The 23976-nt window shown below is 41.8% G+C and overlaps 1 protein-coding gene across 2 annotated transcripts in view; it reads right to left on the bottom strand.

The window, feature by feature from the left end:
• The window catches only part of ell2 (elongation factor for RNA polymerase II 2), a 170388-nt gene that overhangs the window by 4863 nt on the left and 141549 nt on the right, over positions 1-23976 (bottom strand). Inside the window, exons 9-11 of one of the 2 annotated variants that reach the window (XM_041186087.1) lie at positions 12075-12141; positions 3254-3425; positions 1924-1986 (exon numbers count right to left, since the gene is read on the bottom strand). In XM_041186087.1, coding sequence (XP_041042021.1) covers positions 1924-1986; positions 3254-3425; positions 12075-12141 — 302 coding nt within the window. The remainder of the gene's footprint in view (positions 1-1923; positions 1987-3253; positions 3426-12074; positions 12142-23976) is intronic. The other variant, XM_041186088.1, reaches the window with a different exon arrangement.

The following is a 23976-nucleotide window of genomic DNA, read 5'->3' as shown; positions in this document are numbered from 1 at the left end:
GTGGACAGAGATAATGGGCTGGATTTTCATTCTTAAAGCAGCTAGTAGGTGTCGGGAAAATTCTTGGCTTGGGTGCCTGCCTCAGAAGTAAGTGCCCACGAGGACAGGATTTTCATTGTGGGGAAGGGGGTGGGGGCGGCTGCAGTCAGGCCAGCCAACACAAGAAAATGTTTGGCGGCAGCCACAGGTGCTGCCAGGTGTGGAGGTGGGCTGTTTAAAAGGCCTGCCTCAATGCTGTGGGATCAACCCCCACACACTTCCCATGCCCTATCCATGCCACCAACCATCCCTACGGTCCCTCATGGCCCCATGCCAAGGAATGGCACTTCCATGCCCATTCACCCATGATACACTGTATAGAAGCAACGAACCCTATAGTGACAGTAGGATGTGAATAAAAACTTTATATAAAGTAATCATTGATAACTTTCCATTTTCTTAAAAAAGACCTTTTTAAAACAGGCCAATAAAAGTGTCAATCATCCAGATCCTTTATAGTATCAATAGCAGAAACTGCAAGCACTTGAAACCTCTATCTTGTATAAATAAACATTGTGAAATTGACAGCGCTGACAGAGATTTCAAGTGCTTGCAGTTTCTGCTATTGATAATTTAAAGGGTCTGGATGGTTGATACTTATATTGGCATGTAGCAAAAAGCATTTTAAAAAAATGGAAAGTTATCACTGGATGACTGTTTTCTTTTAAGCATTTTTTTACACATCCGTCACAATAGGTTCATTGCTTCCATACACTGTATAGTAGGTCAATGGGCATGGAAGTGCCATAGCTTGGCATGGGGGGCAGGAGGAGCTATAGGGGTTGTCTAGAAGGCACACCTTGGCATGGAGGCCATAGGGGTTATGGGGGGGCATAGCTTGGCATGGGGCATAAAGAGGACCTTTTGAACTGGTATGGTTCATGACACCTCTGAGGTGCCATGAACCACAATGCTTTGAAAAGCTGGCCCAACTCCATGAAAATTATGGAGAACTAGGACATGCCTATCCCTGCAAAGCAGCCAGCCAGGTTGGGAGTGCAGCATACAAGTTCTTGATACGAAGGAGCCCGCACCTTTAAAAGGCACTCCTGAAAATCGGAAACCATGGGAATTGGGTCAGCCCGGAATCAGGACCCGCCCACCATTTTTAAAGGGCTCCCAAGTCATTCCGACTTGGCGAGAATCCAGCAGAATGACACACAAAAACAAAATACAACTGTTTTAAGTTACTTAGGATTTTTGGTATATTAAGCCTGATTGTTGTGATCTTACAGTTGAACTCACCTGCCAATATTCTCTATTCGCAGCACCAAAATCTGCTCAAAACTACAATTCAAGTCACCTAGAAGCATCTGGCGCATTTAATTTTGGGAACCATTCTCCTTGCTTTCAAAACCACTATTTATATTGCAGGATTAGTTTTCTGTTGCACTGCATCACTATTTAAGAAAATACAAATCCAAATATCCATACATGTGCAGCAATTTGGCATTTGTGATTTCTTGCAGAGGGCTACTAGTTCTCCCCCACACTTTTCTCTCTCCCTCATGAGAAAGGTTAGGATGGCAATGTACAGGATAGCAGGAGAAAAGCACTTCAAGAAGTGGGTGAGAGTGCTCAACGATGAGCATCTTTGACAACTTCGAACTTCCAATGCACTGCACAGGAGTGCCATCCTGTATTCAGTGTCCAAATCCTGGAGAGGGGCTTTACCCCACAAATTTGACTCAGAGGACAGACTGTTACCAAGGAGGAAACTGACTTAAGTATAAACTAATTCATATGAAATGTTTGGGAAAAATAATAAAAAAATCAAGAAAAACTGAACAGAATGTGGTATTACTTTTTTAACTCCAATCTAATACAAACTGGGAGGGACAATAAAGGTGAAGAGACTGCACTGTTCTGAAACTAATCACTAACCTTTGTAATTTTCCAGTACTCTTGCAAAACTTCCTCATCGATAATCTGCAAACAAGTGGAGATCTGTTAGGAGCCAAAATGATGTCACGGTTAAGGACATTACACTGTATCTTTCTCAAGTTTTAATGCCTCATTGTTTAAAATAGGAAGTGCAAAGAGAACAATGGATACACTTTTTTTTAAAAGCACTCTGCTTTGCAAATCAATGCACATAAATTACTAGAAAGATGCACACAAAAATAAACAATTAACTATGGAAAGCTAAGTATCTGACCTGTAACACCAATTAATTTCAGTGGGACCCAGAGTAAAAAAAAAACAGGTGAACAGCGTAGTCATAAAACATTAAGAGAACATATAACCTTGGAATTCACTGTTCCTACACAGTTTGCTTTTTTAGATTTACTAATTGAGTTGACAAAAATCTAGCAGAGAGAGAGCAGATAGCTGATAAACAAGGCTAAATGATGAACATTTTCATTAAACTTTCCTCACTGAAGTTGCAGAATTGCCATCAAGCAGACGCATGCAATAAGTGCTGAAATCTGTCACTTCAATGTAAATTGTAATAATGAATCATTTAAATTAATTGATAGTATAGCTAGTAGTATTGTGATTGGGATGTTCAATATGCTTTGAGATGGAGGGGGATTTTTGGAAAGAATTATTTCCAGTCCAATCAGCCAATTCCAAATTAACTTGCCAGTACTTGCCTAGAAAGAACAAATCAAAACCTTGTGGTGACATGCACCTGGCTCTTAATGAGCTTTTATAAATGTAAGGATATTTAAGAACAGTCACTTGCTTGGCTCCTCAGTTGGGGTTACTAAGTTGTGCTAGATGACCAACAAAAAAGGAAAATAAATTAAAAACACCTTAAAAGTTTTGTCTCTTCGTAGGAAGAGTTAAGATCATGCTATGTACCTTTTGCTATATACTTATTTGTAATTGTGAGCTAGTCTATAGTAATTCATGCTCACAATGGGTATACTATGCCCAACAAAACAGATATGAGTCTATCACTAGGAGGAGCAAGAGTTTGCAAATGCTTGGCTATACTCCTCCCTCCTCCACTCCACTCATTTGCTTGGTGAAATATACAAGTAAAACACTGAACCCCACAAGAATTAATTACACACAGGATAAATTCAGTTAGGCTACAGTCCCAGCATTAAGACTTGAATGGAAGCCTGGAGCATAGCATCACTGGCTTTACATATGAAGCTAAACTCAAACAACATAGAAAGGCTTTGTTAACCGATTTAGATTTTTTGTTCTATGTTAAACAGCTGCAAGTTTTAAACAGCTGGAAGTGTGTCTGTGTCAATACCTTATACTCTTCAGTGTCAGGAGAAAGACGCTTTCGTTCTGCATCCAGCTGCAAAAATCGCTTGGTCACCCTCTCTAACCTGGCATGCAGGTTTCGGTATTCACCATACTCTGCATTAAAGTCATCTTTGTAGTTTTGTCTCTGCTCATGTGACATAATGGCTGCATATTTGCTGTTGAATAAAAGGAGTAAAATTAAAATTACACATCATAAATGTGTTTCTCATTTTCAAGCTACAGTCCAAAAAGTTTGTTTTGCAGTAATCATGATAGACAATGTAAAGGGAAACAAGGTTAAAAAGAGAAAAACGATAGGTTTTCACTCTAGATGGCTTCACTTTTTAAAAGAACATCTTTTGCTATCCAACCGAAGAATGACATTGCCATGATACATTAGAACAGCACGCAGTTGATGGCTACAGTTCATTTATTGACTCAAATTCTTGATTTAAGTTGTATCGTTGTGAGGCGACGGAAAGCAGACAACTACCTAATGGAGAGTGGGGGTGGTGGGAAGGTGCTGCTTTGTTACCAGTTCACTTTTGCAAAATTTGTAGCTTCCAGCTCATCAATAGCATGTCAGAGGCATGGGCAAGGAGGAAGTAGAAAGAGGGTTTATGTTTTCCCTCCCAAGTGGGTATTGTTATGAGTGTGAGGTTTTAGAAGATGGTTATGTTTTAAACAGTCTCTTTAATTCAAGTGGAGTAATGGAGAGGGGTATGTGATGATCTACTGGTTCTGCCCAAATATAAAATTTTGTGACCTGGTTGCCATGGGCACTGGGGCCCAGGTCAAGTCCTGTTAAAACCCAAGTGCCAGCTTTCACACCTGGTGACAAAGGAGGAAGAACTGGTTTTGCTATGGGCAGACTTACAGACTCTCAGACTCACTGACAGAGAGAGAGAGAGACTGAGACTATGAGTGCACACATCCCAGAGAGACAGGGGGAAAGAGCAGTTGCTGTAGGAAATCAATTCAGGGATTTTCAGAAGACTGAGGGAAATGGCTTTCAGTGGATACTGGATGTTATGATTCAACAAAATGAGGAGAAGCGAACCTGTTGGAAGCTGGGAGTAACTTTGGACCAATTCCTGCAAAGACTACAATTCTGCCAAGAGTGCAGTGCGACATATAAACGGCATGGGATTTTCAGTCATGATAGGAAGTTAAGGGGCCGGGTGTATACTTTTTCTGTATTTTAGTATATTAGTTGCCTATTAATTAATGTTTAGTCAATGTTGATTTTTGTGTTTTAAAGTCTTAAAACGTGAGATCTTATTGTGAGATCCTGAATAAGCCACTGATAATTAAAATCTCTTTTAAAAGTTACCGTTTCCACAGGGATCATACATAGATGTTACTGTACTAACAGAACATTTATTTTTAAAAATCTCTTTACATATTCAGAAGAGCTAGATGGTTTGTAATCTGCTCACCCATGCTCAGTTTGGACACTGCCAAGACCAGCTGGCTCCAGGGATCATTACAGCCTCAGTCTAAACACAGAACATGCTAGTGCTTTCGCTTGTGCTACTTTATCTGGTATCTGTTCCTCATATTGATCACAATGTGCAAAGAGTTTCCAAACATCAGTCCTAAAATTAGTTTTCACTTGACTGAACTGGTGTCTTAGTTTTACTCTGGCAATTTAATTTAAAGTAATATTTCAACTTCACTAGCCCTAAAGGAATATGATATAATGGCAACAATGGAAATGTGTCTGAAAAATAGTGAGGACTGGACACTTAATATTCACGAACAGAGAATATTCAGAAAAGTTAGAGAAGAACAAAAGGGAGGTAAAGCGGCAGTGTTAATTAAGAATAACGGTGTTCTTGAGGGGGCAAGGGCAAGAAGCCATTTGGTTACAACTAAAAATCAAAAAAAGGTATGTTCATGTTACTGGGGATATTCCTCCAAATAGTGAGAGGGGGAAGATAGAGGAGCAACTCTGCAGGGAAATCAGATGTGCAAGAACTATAGAGTGATGGGCCTGGATTTTGTGGTTCCAATAATGGAAAACATTAAGAGGTTTACTGCTTTTGAGGGATGCAATGGCACTGCAACTTTCAACGAGCTCATTTATGTGGAAATCCAGAAGTTGCAGAGTGCCTGATGATCGTCCCACCATTCCTATTTCAAAGGTAGTGACCATTAATTCAAATATCTTGTCTGCCTTCAACTTAGATGGATTACTAGGCTGAAAATCAGTCATAAATCAAGGAGTCAGCCCTCCAAATGCTTATGTTTCCAGCCACAAAATAAACAGATGGTAATAATTAAGTTGCAAATTGTGTAGGAAAACATTTTTCACGATTCCTGCGACACACCTCTTCTACACCAGTCCACCCAAAACCAAAGATTGACAGGAGAAACGGTAATGGAAGAATGGGTGGTATTTAAGGAGGAGATGTTTCAGAACAGGTCAGGTCTTTCAAACAAGAGGGAAAGGCAGGGGAAGCAAAGCTCCTTGGATGACGAGGGGTATAGGGCATATAATGAAACAAAAAAAGGTGTATGATGCATGTTAGGTGAATTCTTTGAGCAAAACCAGGCCAAACATTAATAAGTTGTGAGGGGAAGTGAAGACAAAAGTAAGACAGGTGGAGAAAGAATATGAGAATAAAATGGCAGTTAACATAAAAGGGAACCAAAAAAATCTTCTACTGGCATGTAGATTGTGAGCAGGTAGTAGGATGCAAAGTAGATCCTTTTAGGGATAAAATGCATAGAGGTGCAGGTGTACTTTGTTATCACGTTTTTCTCAAGGCTGAGCTAGACAGATTTTGATCTACATGAGAGTCAAAGATTGTGGGAGGCAGGCAGGAAAATGGAGTCCAGGCCACAATCAGATCAGCCATTATCTTATTGAATGGTGGAAAATATACGAGGAGCCACATGGCCTACTACTGCTCCTATTTCTTATGTTCTTATGTAAGGGCTTGCCATAATCTTCCAATTTTCCCTAGAAAGGTTCCCCAGAAGATTGGAGAGTGGCAAATGTGACACCCTTATTCAAGAAAGGGTGGAAGGACATTCCTAGTAACTACAGTCTGGTCATTTACCATCAGTGGCGGATAAGGCTTTAAATCAACAGGCACTTGGGAGAGGTTTGAGTTAATAAAGGAGAGCCAACATAGATTTGTAAAAGATAGATTGTGCTTGACTAATCTAATTAAATTTTTTTGAAGTAACAAGATTGATGAAGGGATTGTAATGGTTCATGTTTATATGGATTTTAAGGAAGCATTGGACAAAGAGCTACATAAAAGGCTGGTTAACAAAATTGGTGCTCACGGAATAGGAGGGTTAGTGGATAAAAAATTAGCTTTAGGACAAGAAACAAAGCGTGGTAAATGGTTGTTTTTCAGACTGGAGGAAGTTTGACCATGGTATGCCCCAGGTCCATAGCATGGGCCACAGTTTCTTTTTGATAAATATAAATTATTTGGATATTGGAGTACAGGTTAAAATTAGTTTGTCAATAATATTCATTTCTGGGATGTGAACATTGTTGGGTAGGCCAGCATTTGTTGCCCATCCTTAATTGCCTTAGGTAAGGTGGAGGTGAGTCTACTTCATGCACTGATGCAGTCTATCTGGTGCAGGTTGCTGTTTTGGAGTTCCAGGTTTTTGACCCAATGAGAGTGAAGGAACCGCAGTATAGTTCAAAGTCAGAATGGTGTGTGATTTTGAGAAGAATTTTAGCCAGTGGTGTTCCCATGTGACTGCTGCCTCTTGATGAATCGCTACAGTGCATCTTGTAGATAATACAAACAGAGGAAGAGCATTTTTTGTGTAACAAGTGGTAATGACCTGGAACTCATTGCCTATGAGGGCAGTGGAAATGGAATGATCAACGATTTCAAAAGGAAATTGGGTAGGCGCTTGAGGGAAATAAAACTTGTAGGGATAAGGGGTAGAGTGGAGGAATGGGACTGACTGGATTTCTCCACAGGCAGCTAGTATGGGCTCGATGGGCCAGGTTTTTGGGTGTGCCATTATGACTCTATGGCCAGAATCTTCCAAATCCCTCCCATGGTGGGCTCCCCTGTGGTGCAGCCAACAAACCAATGAAATCTCCATTCACATCGGCGGGACCAGAAGATCCTGCCAGCGTGAGGGGTTTGAAAATTCCGGCCTATGACTCTAGGTGTGTTGGGGCCAAGATCCTTGGTGCTGTACTTGACCGTCAAGATACCGGAACTGGCAGATACCACAGTGCAGGGCAACAATTCATTGCAATATCAGCTCCCCGGAACAGGCAGTTTGCCATCTGCAATGACAAGAAGCTTTCTGTACCCTATCTCTGTGAGCTTAAGGCCAATCCTCTTCTGTGCATAGCTTGATTTAGGGCATTTGAAGGCACACTAAAAGCTAACTGAACAGGAAGTGGAAAGACAGCCCCCAAAAATGAGAGAGTTTTCAGCCAACTTAAGTTGGATAAATGTGCAGAATCCACATTTGAAACGGAAACATGGAGAAATTAACCAAAAGAGGAAAGTCTTAGCAAAAGTGAAATAATGAAATAGCTTAAAAAACAAAGCTAGAAATCGTCTGCTTTCCAGAACAGAGCGGTTTCTGTTTTCATAACTTTTGCAAAGCAAACATTGCAATATAGAAAATTAGGAGCAGACTCCTTGAAAAACAGTAGAATGACTTCCCATTTATTACATTAAAATCAAATGATTCTTTTTTAATAATAGGTAGAGGAACAGAGCAATTAAAACCAACTGCTGCAGCTGATTGGAGAGCAAAAATAGCTGACCCATTTCATGCAGTTTAAGTGGTGTCTTTGCAATTAACCTGTGATGGAAAACGATCAGTGCAATTTGGTCGATTGAGGTAGCTGTATGGGATAAGTAGGAATGGGGTTAAATGGTAGGGGCTGTATTTTACATTATTAAGTTTCATCTGACATTGTTCTGCTCAGTTGCATATTTTACCTCAATCATTCTACAATTTGAGTTACCTCTTCCACTGCCAAATAGTTTGGTATAATCAGCAAATTTGACCAAATTGCACTAAGTTTCTAAATTCAGGTTAGGTGTGAACAGTTGTAGCCCCAAAACACTGTCCTGGGGCACCCCACTTGCTCCCTTAACAAGCATCATTTTTTTCTACCCATCAGCCAGCTTCTTGTCCTTGATAATGTTTATTTTGAATCCCTACATTTGATTTTAGTTAATAACCTTTCCAGTGGAACTTTACCAAAAGCCTTTTGGAGCCATGAGGTATCTTATAGGGCTTGAAACAGCCCAACTGGGTTGCCAATTTCCCAAAAGTTATTTAGGAGATTGATCAGATAGAATTATTCCCTTTTGAATTCACGATGACTGTTGTTCACTGGACTGCTGTGCAGATAATCTTCAAATTTAGTCCTGATAACAGATTCCATTATTTTAATGTAATGGAAGGAAGACTAATAAGCTTGAGGATTCCTATGTCTGCATTTGGGCCTGTGCTCATTGGAGTTCAGAAGAACGAGAGGTGACCTTATTAAAACATATAAGATTCTTGGGGGGACTTGATAGGGTAGATGCTGAGAGGTTGTTTCCCCTTGTGGGAGAGTCTAAGACCAAAGGGCATAATCTCAGAGTAAGGGGGCACCCACTTAAAACAGAGAAGAGGAAGAATTTCTTCTCTCAGAGGGTAGTCAATCTGTGGAATTCTTTACCACAGAGGGCTGTAGAGGTTGGGTCATTAAGTATATTCAAGGCTGAGATATACAGATTTTTAGTCAGGAAGGGAATCAAGGATTATGGGGAAAAGGCAGGAAAGTGGAGTTGAGGATTATCAGATCAGCCATTGAATGGTGGGAGCAGACTCGATGGGCTGAATGGCCCACTTCTGTTCCTACATCTTATGATCTCTGGTACCAATATTCAAAATGGATGACAATTTAGCCTGTTTTAATCTACTAGCCAACCTCCAGTTTAGAGTGGTCTGGTCTCTTGGTGATCATTAGTGTTGTTAAATTTCTTCCCTGGTCTTTCTCCACATTCTGAGACAAACACCATTTATTCCTGGGTTTTGTTTGTTGAGTCTTTATAACTTTTCCAGGACTTGCATCTGATTTATATCCAAAACATAATAACATTCCATAGTCCCACCACAAAAAAAATGTCACGTTAAAATATCTAATTTATATCCTGTTACAAATTACACTCTACGTCATTCACCGCTTGTAAGCTATCACTGGCTGCCCATCTGCATTACTAAACAAATGTTCCAGCTATCATTATTGGTTAATGATTTCCTTGAAGTTTGTTCTGACTACTGATAGTCATGTACTTCCGCCAATTCTAACATTTTAAAGCTTGCTCTTTTTTTAAAAAACTATTTTTGAAAACTTTTTTTTTTGAAAAAATGATGATCTGGATAAATACAGGCCAGTACATTTAACACTTGTGGCAGTAAAATTTTTGGAGTCTTCAATTAAGGATAACATTACCACATAACTGGGAGAAAAGTGCAAATAATTTGAAGTAGCTAACAAGGAATTTTAAAAGGGACAGTCATATTCAAAAAAAAACCTCAGAATTTGAGAAAAAGAATAGAAATGACAGATGGTAAAAATGTACCAGGTATCATACATAGACTTTAGAAAAGTCTTTAACAATGTGCCACATAGGAAAATGCTGGGAAAAAATTAGAGGTATAGAATTTAGGATTATAGCAAACTGGACAATAAGTGTTAGAAGGGAGAAAATAATGAGAGTTAAGGGCAGTTTTTCCAGAGTTATTGAAAGTGGGGCAAGTGGTATTTCACAGGGTTCAGTTTTGGATGACTTGTGTTCACTGTGTAGAACAATTATTTGTTTACAGGTTTAGAGAGATTAGTATCAAATTTGCAGATGACACCAAAACACAAGGTACAAAATTCTTTAGTGGATCAGGGATAGGAATATTGATAAAGTAGGGAATAGGCTAAAGAATAGCAGATGGAATTCAATGTCAGTAAGTGAGATATGATGTATTGCGGTTAAAAATTAACAGCAGTATACTCAATGAGACTAAGTTTGGCATTCTGGAACTGACTTGACGTAAAAGCTTCACAGGATATTAAAGCCACCACCACTCAGCTAGGTGAAGCCATAAAAACACTAATTTCCCTAATGCGTGGCTACTACAACAACACCCCCCCCCCCACCCCCCCCGGACACATGGTTGTGCGCTACCTTGAACCACAGGGCAGCCTGTGCATTCCCCCTCCACCACCCCCAAGTCACCCACCTCAACAAAAGGGCAGCCTTTGCCCCCCCACCCCCCCCAACAAGTCGCCGCAAACTTGAAGTCCAGAATTGTTTTTATATATTTAATATACACACAAAAATATATACGTGTACATACATATATCCACCCACATGGTATCAAATCCCTCCATGCCCTTACTCCTACCCATCAGGCTGAGTCATGTGATGTTGTGAAGCTGAAAATATAAAGTCTTAGTGGTAAAGTGGATGTGTGATTGGAAATACATTTTGGAGTCAAACACCAAGGTTGCAAACAATTTGGTTCAGCTTCAGATGGTTGCCAAGGGTAGAAACGGTGGCTAGGGGAAGGAGTTTGTGGCAGGGGCCAAAAAAAAAATGTGCCATTATGACTCGATGACTCTAGTACTCATCTTGAGATCATAGTGTCTTGGTTCAATTTATCTGTTATTCCCAATATTTAGTTGTAGGAAATTTCTATGCATACAATATTGAATGTTAAGACAAGCAGCATGACAAATCAGAGGTCTAGGAGGGTGGAAGTGAGATAGAGCTGAGTGTTATCAGCATACATGTGGAATCTGATGTTTTTGAGTGGAATCACTGAGGGGCAGCATGCAGTTAAGATATAGGAGAGGGTCAATGATAGATCCTTGGGGGCTCCAGAACTAATGGTGCAGGAATGGGAAGAGAATTCACTGTAGGTGAAGAGAAGTCAAGGCACCATTCACAGACAGAGGAAATCTTAGGGGGTCCTGTTCAACTGTTAACCCTCAAAGAGAGACTAACTAGTCATTAATTTCATCTGACTGTGAGTTATTGCTGTTTGCAAATGGGGTGCCATGTTTCCCTGCATTACAACAATGACTGTTCTTCAAAAAGTATTGTACTGACTGTCAAATCTTTTGTGATGTCCTGAGATTGTGAAAGGTGTTTTCTTCATATACAAATATAGAAACTGAGAACGTACAAATATAGAAATCGAGCACAAGCAGCTCTTTCACAAAGTTCCATTCCACCTTTTCATTTTGAAGAAATTATTCAGTATTTTTTCAAATGCCATCATTGAACTTGCATCAACGACCACAGAGGTCAAATCTTTCTGCCTTTGATAAGTTTACATGGAACCATTTCTTCTAATCACCCCTTTAATGTATTTCGTGTATTTAATATTTTATTTCTGGCATGGATATGATGGGCTGAATGGTCTCCTTCTGTGCCATTATGGCTCACTGACTCTAGTGCTTGTCTTGAGATCATAGTCTCTTGGTTCAATTTAACTACGTTTACTGTGAACCCTTACCTATAATTTATTCTTTTTAAAAATTATCAACCGAATCAAACATGGTTCTATCCTGACAAATGAAGGAAAACAATAAGATTTGAGAAATAGCTCACAGAAAACTGTCATAAAAATTAAATATCATTGTTAACTCTGGTGTTTGAAAGTTTATTAAAGTAGTTTTCAATGCTCAGTTTTTCAGATTAAGAAATCTAAACTTGAACAAATCAAACAACTACTGTCAGTTTAGACAATTCATTTTTTTGAGAAGGAAAAAGTGCAAAAAACAGAAATGCACAAAATAACAAGCATCAAGCATTACTTACATCAAGTAATCAGGCTTTTTGGCTGGTAATGTAGGATTGCTGGAACCAGTGCACTTCCTATTCATTCCTGCAAAAGAATAGAGGTTTCTGTATATCTGTTTTGCCATACAGCAGAGGACAGCAGAAGGTACAGAAATAACAGCAAACTTTTGACCTTTGCTACACTGCAGCTAAAACTTGTGGGAAGATTTTAATGCTTTTGCTTCTGTATTACATTTTTTAATGCAAATAGTGCACTAGTTTTCAACTCTACAGATTACAAACAGCAGCAGCCATATGGTCAGCTCAGTCACTACCAATAACAGGCCTCAAGTCTGTAACGGCAATAACTGAATTACCCACACAATAGAGGTCAAAGCACTAAGATCTCCACCCAGGGTCAGTCTCCTACTGTTTCCAAATCCTGCAGACAAGGAGCCATTGAGGAATTAATTTATTGAAAGTAGCAGATGTGGCTATAATGTTAAAGAATGCAATTTTAGGACCTTTCCCACCCTATGTTTTGTGGGAATCAAGAATGAGAACACAGCACGGTTATTAACTAAAACTAGGTTAGAGTACTTGGGTCTCACTCTGACACTGAATTCTCTTTCAATAGCTACATGATCTGAACAGTCTTCAATGTTAGTTGCAGCAACATACAACAGCAAACCATGTTACAAATTCTGTGCCTTTTTGGAACCATGCCAAAAATTTCAATATTACCCAATTCAAAATTGGACATTTCAATACTCAGAGCAGATAATTTAGAAATTTAACAGTTGAATATGTTTAATGCTGGCAATCTGATTACTAGGCTATTAACAAATAACTATTTATGTCCTGCATTATCATTTTCCGCAAATTTTTCTCTTTCGCTTTTAATTCAAAGAATACAGCACAGGCAACCAGGGATTACAATTTATTGTAGCTTTAATAGAATTTAAAATATTCATTGACATTTTTAAGAATCTTTGCACATTTTGATTAAACAATACTTGTGGGAGCATATAGATATGCCACAGTCTCCTAATATAGTTATGTTTACACTGACAATGTAGATTGAAAGCAGTTATTTTTTCATGTATCCCTGGAATTCAGAAAGGTTAGATGTGGAATCCTGCGTACTAGTATCCCTACTGTTTGAGATCATTGTCTATTTGCAAGTTATTTTCCAATCTTTTAACACATTTGAAAGATGTTACTGAATCGATCAGCAGAATTTGATCTAATTATTTAAAGGTTAAAGAATTAATAATTCAGTATTTTAAACTTTTTCAAATAGTTTGAACACCCAGCAGCTTTAAGAAAAAGAGTGATTCATGGCAATAGGTTCAGAGGTAGACCATCTATCTTTACATATGTTCAAACACTCTGATGATTTTGTACCCAGCAAAACGTTTACTTGCTCCCATTCTGGTCATTTCCACTGGTATGGCTCCCATCCTTGTTCCCTCATACCTAAGGAATGCAGAGGTGCACAACTGGTTTAACCATCCAAGACCATATTTGATTAGACCACATCAAGCATAAGAACATAAAAAATAGGAGCAGAAGGCCATTTGACCCTTTGAGCATGCTCCACCATCAATAAGATTATGGCTGATCTGGCTGCAGCCTTCCAGCCATAGCCCTCAGCTTCCTTGTAGATCAAAAATCTGTAACCCAGCCTCCACTAGTGAATTACAAAGATGAGCAACCCTCAGGGAAGAAATTCCTCCTCATCTGAGTCTTAAATGGTGCCCCCTAGTTATAGATTCCCCCATTAGGGGAAAACATTTTCCCAGCATTACCCTGTCACATCGTTTCAGAATCTTAAATGTTTCAATAAGGTCACCTCTCAGCCTTCTAAACTCCAATGAGTATCGGCCCAACCTGCTCAAACTTTCCTCAAACAACAAACCCCTTCATCTCAGGAATAACCTAGTGAACTTTTTCTGAACTGCCTCCAATGCAAATGTATCCCTACTTAAATAAAGGAGGCCAAAACTGTACACAGTTCTCTAGGAATGGTCTCACCAATGCCCTGTACAGTTGGACAAGATTTCCCTACTTTTATACTACATTTCCCTTGCACTTAAGGTCAACATTTAATTTGCCTTCCTAACTACTTGCTGTACCTGCCTGCTCATCTTGTTTGATTCATTTATGAGAACAGCCATATCCCACTGTACTGTAACATTCTGCCCATTCTCTGCATTTAAACAATGTTTTGTTTTTTTATTCTTCCCACCAAAATGGATCACCTTACATTTTCCCGTAATGTGCTCCATCTGCCAAATCTTCGCACACTCACTTAAACTATCTATACCCCTTTGCAGATTCTTTGTATCCTCTTCACAACTTGCTTCATACCTATCTTTGTATCAACAACAGGTTTGGCTACAATACAGTTGATCCCTTCATTCAAGTCATTAATATAGATTGTAAACACTAGAGGCCCCAGCACAGATATCTGTGGCAATCCACTAATTGCAGTTTCCTGACCTGAAAATGATCCGTTTATTCCAAGACTGTTTCCTGTTAGTTGACCAACTCTCTATCCGTGCTAACATATTCCCTCCAGCATCATGAGCTCTTGTCTTGTATTGTAACCTTTTATCTGGCACCTTATCAAATGCTTTTTGGAAATCCAAATACACTACATCTACCGGTTTCCCTTTATCCGCCATGTACACCCTCAAAGAACTCTAATACATCTGTCAAACACCATTTCCCTTTCATAAAACCATGCTGACGCTACTTGATTTTAGGATGATTTTCTAAATGTCCTGCTACCACTTCCTTAATAATGATTCCAGCAGTTTCCCAATGACAGATATTAAGCTAGCTGGCCTATAGTTTTCTACTTCCTATCTCCCCTTCTTTCTTGAATAGAAGGGAAGAAATGCAGTTTTCCAATCTGCTGGGACCCTTCCAGAATCTAGGAATTCTGACCAGCCACATTCACTTTCGCCTCCAAACTATGACATTTTAAATAGTTTCCTCTCCTTGAGCACTGTTTCCCCCCCACCCCATTCTTCACAAAACAGCTGCCATTATCCCCATCCTCAAAAACCCATCCTCGAAACTATCACACTCATTTCCAATCTCCCTTTCTTCCACAAAGTATTTTGAAGTGCATCTCTCCAGACCGATTCCTGCCCATCACAGTACTGAAATGGTCACAAACCGTGAATCAAAATCAAAGCAATGGGCACCCTCCCTGACGTATAGGGATGTTTTTTCTCTCCTTCCCTGTCTTGATCTCTCTGCAGCCTTTAACATGGTCTATTACACCATCCTCCTCAAATACTTCGTTGTCAAGGGACTGCCGTTGTTTAGTTTCACTCTTGCCTGTCCAACTACCGCCACTGGATCTTCAGCAATGGTGCCTCTATCATTGCACCATTACTTTTGGATTCTCCCAAGGATCAATGCTTGGACCGTTCCCATCTTCATGCTCTTCCTCAGTAACATTGGGTGGAACTTTCCGTGCCTGCTGGGATCGGGCATGTTCAGTCGCATGAGCGACAATATGGCGAGAAAGTCAAAAATCGGTTTCACAACATTGTCAAACCAGTTTGCGATCGTATGCTCAGCCCATCAATGGCGGGTCGCATTTCCTGCCATTGGACATCAGGAACCTCATTGTAATACATCTGCATATCATTATAAAGCCAGTCCGCCGGAATCGCTCCCCCCATGCTAGATCGTCCGCCTCACACCAACATGTTTCACAACAGCACAAAAAAGGTGTGCAGTTGGCAGGCTGCACTTTGAGGGGAACTTGGAGGTGAGTGCACAGTAACGTTGTGTAGTGCTTGCGAGGGTCACCTGCTGGACTTCAAGGCTGCGGCGACTTGCGGGGAGCGGGGAAAAGGCTGCCCATTTGTTGAGGTGGGTGACTTGGGGATGGTGGAGGGGGAATGCACAGGCTGCCCTGTGGTTCAAGGTAGTGCACGATCATGCGTGGGGGGTGGGGTAGTGGCCACGCATTAGGGAAACCTTGTATAAAGTGACCATTCCTTTGCAGCTCAGACAATTCAGACACAGCCACATTGACACGTGTGGATTCCAGCCTCCAGCTTATCTGCCCACACAAGCAACGCAGAGGCATGAAAGTGCCAAGTGCTTCAGAGGTTTTCACCCCTGAGGCACAGCCTGCAAATTTATGAGCATTTTAGTGGACTGCAGAACATTTAGACGACTGGGCACATTATACAAACCTTCTTGCTAAAGCTGCCCATGGAGCAGTCACAGCTCCTTGCAAATTCATCATCCCGGTTTGGACCAGTTTCCCCCATGGTTCAAACTAACAGCACAACATTGCAGTGCGGGTTAGGAGAATGCTTGAGCTAAGAGCATGGTGCCACCAATCGGTCAGGTGGAGTGGGGCCGAGGAGGGTGGTGTTTCGGGCAGCCATGCAGCGCACTAAACTCTCGCCATCCAAGCGGTAATCAGCTCTCCAGGATGCATTAAGGGACCTTCAGACTTAACCAAGAGAGGTTCTTAGAACACCCAAGCTAACCCACGTGTCTTTCTCTTTCATCCTGCAGGAGTGCAACATCAGGATCCTGGAGTCTGGTGAACTAGCCTTGCGCCGTACAGGGTGTGAAGACAATGGAGAAAAGGGCGACTGAGGCACCTGGCTGTGCAGAGGGAGGAGTGGCACCCTCAAGAAGAAGGAGTGGCTGGGGCTCCCGCATACGCCACCGAGGAGCCACAGTGAACCCTCGCATCTAGTCCTGGACTGAGACACCTGCCTTTATCTCATGCAGAGAGGTTTCATATCGGAGTGACACAAACACTGCTCATCAAAACAAGGAGCCATACGCAGGGAGGCATTGTTGAAAGTTTATTTACAATAGTAAACAGTATGTACAAGTGATTAATATCCATGCCCGGGCTGTGCAACTGCAGCTTCTTAACTCTCCTAACCCTGCTGCTACATCTTGGTGCTCCCCTGACATCTACTGTGGAGGAGGCGGCAGCCTGCTGGCTACTACACCCTGTCTGTGATGACCTTGGTGGGCGCCCTCTGGAGGGCCCCGGCTTGCTTTCTGGGTTCTGCTGTGTGGCAGTGGCATCCTCCTCGACCTGTGGAGCTGGAGCTGCTGGGGTAACAGGAAGGTGGTATTTGGATGAGCTAGACACTCCTGGAGTCACCTGGATGGATGGCCCTGGGGCATGCACCTGCTGATCCTCCTCCCTGTGGGTGCCACTGGCTGATTCCTCGAGGAGAAGGGGAAGCTGGAGTGAAATTGAGCTGCCCTGTACCTCTCTCGTGTACACAGTTGGAGGCCAACTATGGCGTCGGCGATGGAGTTAAGCCCACGCAGCAGTGCAGGAATGACGTCCTGGATCAAGGTCTCTATGATAGCCACCATCCTACTAGCATTGACCTCAGTGCATTGGCATGCTGGCGCTATCACCTCAGTTTGAAGGCAGATGGACTCCTCCATTGTGCCTCGCAATCTGAGGAATGCAGAGGACATCCCTTCCTGATGTTCCCGATTTTGCCTTTGCAGCTCCAGCAACTGAGACATAACTGAGTCCAGAGGCTTTTCATGTGACTCGGACTTAGCAATGTTCTGGCCTCTAGCAGTCCTCAGAGTGCTAGACAACTGGGAATTCCCTGCCACTGCCTGTTGTGGATCAGAAAGTGCGATGTGCTCACCAGATTGTGATCCTGAGGCTATTCTAAAGGTAGGTCTCACCGAGATGTGTCTCTGCACTGGTGGAGGGTGTGGATGATGGGACTTCAAGGAGAGTGCCTTCAGATTCCTCTTCAGAGGTTTCTCGGGGCTTGATTGGAGGCCCTGGGTTGTGGACTCTGTCGGCTGTTTATCAGATGTACCTGCGATGGCAAGGAGAGATAATTAGTGCATGGCAGTGGTCTGCAACAGGACACATCACAGACAGCAAAGTTGCCTGATGGATGTTGCACTGCCGGATCCCAATTAGCAGAGCATCGCTGACCTCACCGTCAACACAGGAATGGTCCAGATCCTCGCTGGCGAGGTGGATAGCTCTGTTTTCAAAGTCTGTGAGGACCTTGATTACAGGCATTCGTTCACCAGTCTGTGACCTCTTGCTTAATGCCAGCTTGTCCTGCATGACTAGAGATGGAGAAACTGTAAGCAGGATGCCTGCCAGGCCAGATGATAAGTATGCTGGCATGTGTGGGTGGTGAGTGGTCCCATGGATGGGATGAGTGCAATGAGTGCAATGATGTCTCCTGAACTGGCAGTGAGTGAGGTCCCTGTGGATGTGTGATGAGTTTGAGTGTGAGAGTTGAGTGATGGAAGAATGACTTACCCTGGCGGAACGGAGATCATCATTCATCCTCATGCCAGCTTTGGTGCTGACCACTGCTCCCACCGTCTCCCAAGTCAGACTGGTCATGTTGCTACCCATCCTGCAGCCAGAGCTGGAGTAGAGGACATCACGGTGGGCTTCCACTGCTTCCAAAAGGCGCTCAAGGGATGCATCATTAAGCCTGGCAGCTGTCTTTTTGCCTTTCGGGGCCATGCCTTTCATGTAGCAGTCGTGGGCTGGAAGCACAGAGGTATGTGTGCGGATGCACTTTAAACAGGGCGCCCAGGGTGATGAAGCAGCGAAGTGATGTCATGGCGGGTGAATGAGAGCCTACCCACCATCGGAATGGCGTATTTCCTAAGAATGCATAATTAATGCCGGGGGGGGGGGGGGGGGGGGGGGGGGGGGGGGGGGTGGAATTGGGACAATATGGCGTGAGAAGCTGTCATTACAGGTGGTGGGTAAAACATAGTTTTTTCCGTCCACGACTGCACAGTGCAAATCTAGGGCGATTCCGCCCATCATCCAAGGACATAGGGTCAGCTTTCACATGTACGCTGGTGACACCCAGTTCTAGTTCTAGATCTCCATCTCTTTCGACGCCTGCATCTGTTTGTTATGTCTTGAGTTAGCTGTATTTTCTTCAGTTAGTTGTTGATGACTGCATTAGTCTTCCCATGGCCTCAACAACTCTGTTCACTTGACATTCATTCCATCACTCCCTTCCTAGCCAGTTTCAAATATCTTTCCTACCACATTCCAGATTCCAGGCATCTGAATTTCTTAGGAGTACCAGGTTATTGGATATCTGGTGAGACAATTATCTGGTGAGGCAAGTCATCCTTTAGATTTAGTCTGGATTCTGGAAGCACGGATTGTAAATAGTGGTTGATGTTGGCATTTCCAAATGCATGCCAATGAATTAATTGTTGGTTCTGATTTTGGCCTCAGTATTTTAGAGTTTGTTTTGCTGTCAATGCATGGGTATGGGGAGAGTGCAGGAGTACAGCAGTGAGATAAAAGATCAGCCATGACCATATTGAATGGCGGAGCAGGCTTGCAGGGCCGAATGATCTACTCCTGTTCCTATTTTCTATGTTTCTATGTTCTCCTGCTTGGTAGCCAATACTTATACTCATTCATGGGAGTATTATGCCAAGTGGTTTTACACAATCACATAAGAAATAAAAGGAGTCGGCCATATGGCCCCTCGAGCCAGCCATACCATTCAATAAGACCACGGCAGAACATCATTTTCCCACCCTAACCCATTATCCTTTCAATCTTTTTGTGCCCAAAAATCTATCAATCTCAATCTTTAATATACTTAAAGACTGAACATTCACACTCTGCAGTAGAGAATTCCAAAAATCCACCACCTTTCAGAAATTTCTCTTCATGTCGGTTCTAAATGACTGATCCCTTATTTGCGACTATGACCCCTCATTCTAGACTCTCCAGCTAGGGGAAGCAATTTCTCAAAATTTACCTTGTCAAGCTCTCAAGAACAGATCACCTTTCATTCCTATAAACTCCAGAGTATATAAACTCTACTCAATCTTGCTTCATAGGATAATCCCTTCATCACAATAATCAACCTAGTGAACCTTTGTTGCACTCCCTCTCAGGCAATTATATTCTTCTATTGGTCTTCTGTCTTGTTCACCCTTTGAGGCAAAGATGACAATGTGCATCATCTGGGGTGTTTGGTAATGTACTAAGGTTGATTTGTGCGCAGAAGGTTCTGCTGCAAATAGCACAGGATACCACAGATGAGTTGCTGGCTAGGGATTTCTTCTTGCATTTTCTCTCTGCCTCATAGCTCAACTGGTAGAGGGGGGCACTGTAGAGGGTAGCAAAGTTGACATCCTTAGGTAGTTGGTTCAATTTTGGCTCAAAGGTGTCTGTGTCCTTTCTTTGGTAAGATCATCAAAACTGCACACAGTACTGAGGGTCTGGTCTCCCAAAGCCCTAACATAACTGCAGCAAGACTTTCTTACCCTTATACTACAACCTCCATAAAATAAAAGTTTATAATATCATTTGCCTTCCTCGTTGTGCTTGCATTTTAACTTTGCAATCTCTGTTCAGATATGTAAATTTCTCTGAATAACAACTAGTCTCTCAACTTTCAAAAATATTCTGCTTTTCCATTCTTCCTACCAAAGTAGATAATTTCACACTTGACCACATTACACTCCATTAGCCACCTTCTTGCCGACCTACTTAACTAATCTATATCCCTTTACAGCCTCCTTGCAACACTCCACTAGTTAGTCTGCCAGTATGAAGATTACCCATTTATTCCTATTTTCTGTCTGTTAACCAATCTCACGAGTCTTAATCTTGTACAACAACCTTATAAAATGCCTTCTGAAAATTCAAATATATTTTTTTCACTGATTCCCCTTATGGCCCTTGCTATTTAAAGCCTAAAAAACCTAAGATTTGTCAAACATGATTTCTCTTTCATGAAACAGTTTTGACTCTACTTAATCATAATAATTTTCCCAGTTACCCTGTTACCATGACGCTAATAGATTCTAGTCTTTTCCCTGCAACTGGTGTCAGGCTGTGCTATTGTTGGTATTTACTCCCACCCTACTTTCTTGAATAGCGGGATTACGTTTCTTAATCTTCTAACCCACTGGACCCTTTCTGAAATCTAGGGAATTTTGAATCAATGCATCCACTATCTCTGTAGCCACCTCTTTTAAAGCTTAGGATGCAGGCCATTTGTCAACTTTTAGTCCCAGGGGCATCAACATTTAGGATGGCACTGGAAAGAGGGCCAGAGGTCTGGGAATACTGAGATGGAGTCTGGCTTTATTTTAAGAGCTCCTAGGGTCAGAGGGGGAAACTAATAGCATCTGGAAGCTTGGTTACAATCTTGGGATTAAAGAGCACTGGAAATGCAATTCAGGGATTTGTGACTACTGCGGTTGCAAGATGCAGGGAGGGAGTGGGGCTGGAGTTTGGGATAGAAATCTGAAGTGTGGAGTTTTAGGATGCCTTAAAGAACAGAGAAGTCAGAATTAAGTGGTCTGAAATTATGGGGAGGGGAGCTCAGGAAAATGGGACTCAATATCCTTAACCCCTTCAGACCATCATGTGCCCCTTTACTTTGTTCCTGTTCATAATTTCCTGATCAGATCCATCTGCAAGTCCTTTAGTGTTCTTGTATCTCTCACATAACACTTTCCCCATTAACCAGTCCTTGCTTTAAAGTATTAAGGATAAATTTTGTATTTCAACATTCCTGGACTAGGCCAGATTATTGAATGAAAAATCAGGGTCTGCAATCTTCTGATATGCTTCTGCTGTTTGCACAAAGTGTGCTAAAGGATAACTTTTGTTATGCAATATCAGTGAGCTTGCCAACTTGTAGGGCTTTTAATAAGTAAACATTTCCAAAATTTCCAAGCCAAAAATGAACAAGATACTGAGCAATTAAATGTATGGTTTTCAACTTTTAATTTAAAAATATCCTTAAGCCTCAAAAATGGTTGAGTTTTCAAACTTGCTTTTCAACTGAAATAAAAGGAGAGAATAGCTAAAAATGAAATATATTCTTGATAAACAATCTTTGTTTTGTCTTCTCAATGTCAAAAGAAATATACCAGCTCATACACTGAACAATTCTTCAAGCTTCGCATTCTCAGTAAAAACTTAAGTGAAGCATCAAAAAAAATCAAAGACAAATCAATGGTTAAATTGAATTAAGTTACTTGGAAGTACATTTTTTATCGACTAAATCTGTGCATTGATAATTTCAGTTGGAAAAAGCCGGCAGGTTTTTTCCCTGTCAAAAAGCATTTTGAGTGACTGGAGTTGGATCACATTCTCCCTTTTTCTGATTTTTAAACATAATTGTTAACTAGTGAGGAGACCTACAATTAACTATGGAATATCTATGGTTAGCTAGAGTTTTGCTTTATAACAACTTATTCAAGGGCTTTCCATTGTAAATTTTAACATAAGTAATAGCCCAGATCTTGTGGCCCCAGTTATGGCAAATGCTAAGAAGCTTGCTGCTATTGAGGGCCGCAACACCATCGCAACTTCTGGAAATTTCACTTATGCTGAAATCTGGAAATTGCGGTGCACTGGAATGGGCTTCGCAGGAGCCCACGCTGATAGTTCTGTCATGACCTGTCATTTGGGAACTTGGCTGATTGCCCACAAGTGACACAACATTGAATTTTTTTTAGGGCTGCATCTAGTAAGCACTTAAGCCTGCTCAGGAGTGCTCCCTTTAAATCAACAAGAGCGTTAAAGTGCTATCACTCCTCCGGCTCCATTCCCCACACCAAATGGTGGTGGTGGTAGGGTGCCAGAGGAGAGTTGTATTTAAATCTTATACACAGCTAGATTGTCACCATCAAATCAGAATTTCCAAATACTCAAGAAATGCAAACCTGTCATTGAGCTGAACACTAACCTCAAGAGGCATGTCGTCAGCATGTGATGTCTAAAGGAGGCATCGCTTTGCCAGTTATGGGACACGCCACTTGTCTCTGCATTGGACCCATACTGCAGCTGAGAAAGCAAACTCCCACTACAGCCTATAACCAAGGTGGGATTGTACTTCAGCAGTCAGCTGCGAACACCTCTGCTTCACCACTGACCAAAGGACCTTACCTGTACAGGAAGTGCAGGCGACAAGGTCTTTAATACACAGATATGGGGAGGTAGGGATGAAAATTACCTCCTGTAACTTTGAGCCTCCACTATAACGAATAGCTAATTTTCCAAAATGCTAGCGTTAGATTATGAATATTGATATAATTGCACTAGGAACATGATTTCATGAGCAATCATAAATATATTAAAAAGATTAGAAGTAGAACATTAGGCCCCTTGAGCCTGCTCCGCCATTCCATAACATGGCTGATAACCGTGGACAGAATTTTTCCGTTGGTGAGCTGGGGGCGAGGCCCGCTCGCCTACGTGAAAGTGACATGGGATGACGTTGGGGGAAACCCCGGCGTCATCCCGCCCCATTTATATATTCAGGAAGGCAGGGGGACAGCGCGATCAGCTGTCCGCCCGCCGACATGTCTATGGCCAATTGAGGCTATTGACAGGGTAGTTAAATCAATTAAAGGCCCTGCCCTTCCAAACTTAAGGTTGGCGGGCAGGCAAGGAGCCTCAGCAGGCTTCTGAAAAAACATGAAACCTCATCCACCGGCGGGATGAGGTTTCATGTTGGTTTTAAAAATCTTTAATAAAGTTTGGGATATTTATTAACATGTCCCATCTCGTGTGACATTGTCACATGAGGGGGACATGTTAATAATTTTTTTATTTTTCTATTTTTACACTTTCAAAAACTTTCAGAGATCTCCTTGAGGCAGCACTTAGTCTCAGGGAGATGTGAGCTCTTTTGCGTGTGTGCGAAAGAGCGCACTCTGGCAGTTGGGGAATCACCTTCCCCGCCCGCACAGGAAGCGCATAGTGCTTCCTGTCGGGCGGGCCTTAATTGGCCCGCCCACTTAAAATGGTGGCGGGGCCCGTTTTGGCGGCGGCGATCGGCTGCCCGCCCGCCCATCAATTGCAAAATTCTGCCCCTTGCTTCGATTTCCACATTCCCATCTAACCCCAATAACCTTTGATTCCCTT

The sequence above is a fragment of the Carcharodon carcharias genome, chromosome 4, assembly GCF_017639515.1.
Source record: "Carcharodon carcharias isolate sCarCar2 chromosome 4, sCarCar2.pri, whole genome shotgun sequence".
Taxonomy (NCBI): domain Eukaryota; kingdom Metazoa; phylum Chordata; class Chondrichthyes; order Lamniformes; family Lamnidae; genus Carcharodon; species Carcharodon carcharias.
Note: the sequence above shows the minus strand (reverse complement) of the source record. Positions and strands in the feature narration are given on the sequence as shown.